The sequence below is a fragment of the Thalassophryne amazonica genome, chromosome 1 (assembly GCF_902500255.1).
Source record: "Thalassophryne amazonica chromosome 1, fThaAma1.1, whole genome shotgun sequence".
In the NCBI taxonomy this organism is placed as follows: Eukaryota; Metazoa; Chordata; class Actinopteri; order Batrachoidiformes; family Batrachoididae; genus Thalassophryne; species Thalassophryne amazonica.
Window position 1 is genome coordinate 72412300 of NC_047103.1, and position 2889 is coordinate 72415188.

Consider the following 2889-nt stretch of genomic DNA (forward strand, 5'->3'; position numbering starts at 1 on the left):
ATCCATATTTCTACACAAGACCAACACCTCATTTTCATCCTTGTGTTGTGTGGGCCGCTGAAGAGGAGGTACTGCTGGCCCACCACCACCAGAGGGCGCCCTGCCTGGAGTGCGGGCTCCAGGCACCAGAGGCGCCGCCGCCTCACGGGAGCAGCCTCGGTGACAGCTGTCACCATCACCTGAGGACAGCTGACGGCAATCATCAGTGGGGTATATCAGCAGGACGGCATCTCCACCTCATTGCCGAGATATCGTTTTTACCGGAGAGGTAACGTATTGACGCTAACAGAGTGTATCTTTTTGGATTGAGCTAGTTATTTGGATTACTGTTCCAACGAGAGGTGGAGGTAACTTACTGCTGTTCGGAGTCCTGGGTGCAAACGCGCCCCCATCTGACTGTACTTTGTTTCCTCCGCCAGCAGTACCAGGTCCGACACGCGGAGGCAGTGGCCACCTGGGAGTTCGGGACTTGGCGGCTCAGTATTCCCGGGGTCCTGTGCGGAGGAAGCCGTGTGGTACCGGTCTTACCTTGGAGAGGCGTCTCCTATCTTCGAGCCTGCCCACACGACACTTTTGTGAATTGACTGTTGTCCATTTCTGTGATTGGTTGTATTCGTTGTGCACATTCACAACAGTAAAGCGTTGTTATTTGACTTACTCCATTGTCCGTTCATTTGCGCCCCCTGTTGTGGGTCCGTGTTCCTACACTTTCCCAACACCTTGTCCCAACAACAGAAAGAATTCACTTTAATACTTTCCTTATTTGATTTAGTCTCTCTCTGTCTTTTTTGTCCTTCTGGTTTGTTTTTATGTGTACATCATCTCAGCCATGTGGGACATTTCCTTGGGGATGGACAGATAATACTCCATGTAGCCACAGAGGTCCTCCATACTGAAGTCGTCGACACAGGCTCATGCCTGCTCTGAGCACGAGTGAGACAGCGACGGGGCCGACGCAGCCATGCTGTGTGTCCGAAAAGAGTCCTCGTAGCTTGGCAGCGTCCGCTCACATTCAGAGAGGGTGTTGTGGAGCCCCATGAAGGAGAAAACTTCTTTCACCTCCTTCTCTGGATGCTGGCATGGGCACTGATCTGCAGGTGGTCCAGCATGTGCAGACACTGCAGAGGCTCCCATGGTGCTGCAATAACTGAAAATCAGGACATGAAGAATTGGGGACTTGGACCTACGACGTCTCTGGGGTCTGGACACTCCTCCAGAGGTTTTCCTCATGCACCTAGTGACACAGCAATTTTTTTTTCAATATAATCTTTTCTGTTAACCAAGCATTTGCATAAACAGCTCAGAGTGAGCGGACAGTTCACAACAAACGGCCTTCAGTACGGTTGGGCATCAAACCCTCCTTCCAATAAGGCACCAATTTCTCTGCACAACCAGAACGAATCGGAACATAGATTTTGGTAACTCAGTCTTTGATGTTTTCTCACCAAATAGCACAAAACCAGCGTGATGGAGGGGAAATTACGACTTTTCAGAAGCTAGTATGTCACATGATCAAGTACACCAGTTACAAGACACCACATCCACCAACTGGCACAGCAAACTCTAGACTTACCCACGCCTGTTTTCTTTTGGGGAGCTGAGTTTTGGTTTCACGCCACTACTGTCATGAGAGGACCATGGATTCGCTCTTGGCTCTGAAACACTCACAACTCCTGGTAAACTGGAATAAAGATAAAGTCAAAATCAGTAGTCTGGGTGGTATTTGTTCCTGGGTCATTCATGTCAGTTTAGCCACAGACGTACATACCATCATGGAATTAGCTTTAAAAATAAAAACACCCTCACATTGCAACTTGGTGTAGCCACAATTTAGTTTCCTACTCCCAAAATGATCCCATATGCACAAATTATATATAACAACAATAATAACATACATACATAAACTTTAACCTTTTTTGTTTTGTGTAATAGGTATATTTCTGATCTTTCAAGCTTAAAAACCCAAACAAAAATGGCACCAGAGATGCTAAATTTTGTTCGCTGGCTACATTATTTCCACATTGATTAGATATGTTTGCAGAATTTGTCTGAACCACATTTCAGCAGCTGATATTTCACAGTTTTGTATTCATTCATGCACACCACAAGAATAAGCAGCGTCAAAATTGATTAGAACAATAATGTTGGCAGAATATAAAATATTCAAAACAGTTTTTCACACAGTTTGGGACCAAGTTAATGTCACTTGGCAGCAGAGCTCCCATTAAAACAAAAATTAGAAGTATATTAAAGACATTATGTACCCACTTTCGATTGCGTTTGCTGTCAAATCAATTTTATAAGCTATATATATATATATATATATATATATATATATATATATATATAAAGCTTAATATGCATTTTAATAGAGCAAAAAAGTATATTAAAAACATCAGCAAGGTGAATGAATGATGATAGAAATGTTATGCGATGTATATTCACCCATCTAAGCAAACACTTACCTCTCAGGGTCAACTTTCAACTTTTTAAACGCTATCTGCAGTGACTCCTCTTCACAGTCCTTACCTCCTGTCTCCATGGTGGGACAAGGCCTCTTTGACCAGCCACCCATCTAAAAACACAAACATACAACCGCAAATCAACATGACTGTGGATGTTTGGCCAACAATTTAAGATGAAAATCTCCAGAGATGACAAAGAGATATAGAAGCAAATCATTCTGATTTGACAGTTTAAAATACAATTTCATTAATGAATAAGTGAATCACTAGCGACAGTAAAAGTGACGCTGTGCAACAGTTCAGTCAGACTTCCAACCATTGATTTAAACAATGATTTAAACATGTATGTTTCAAAACACTGATTCTCTAGTCTGTGTAAACCAGACAAGTTAACAAGGTAACAATTTCCAAAAACAAAACTAAA

General features: G+C 43.0%; 1 protein-coding gene across 1 annotated transcript; it reads right to left on the reverse strand.

The window, feature by feature from the left end:
• Positions 1 to 799: 799 nt before the first annotated feature.
• Positions 800 to 2569, reverse strand: LOC117507556 (oxidative stress-responsive serine-rich protein 1-like). Its single transcript, XM_034167431.1, is given in 3 exon segments — positions 800 to 1234; positions 1574 to 1681; positions 2466 to 2569. Coding segments are annotated over 3 exon segments (612 nt in total). The 5' UTR covers positions 2543 to 2569; the 3' UTR covers positions 800 to 807.
• Between the last annotated feature and the right edge of the window lie 320 nt (positions 2570 to 2889).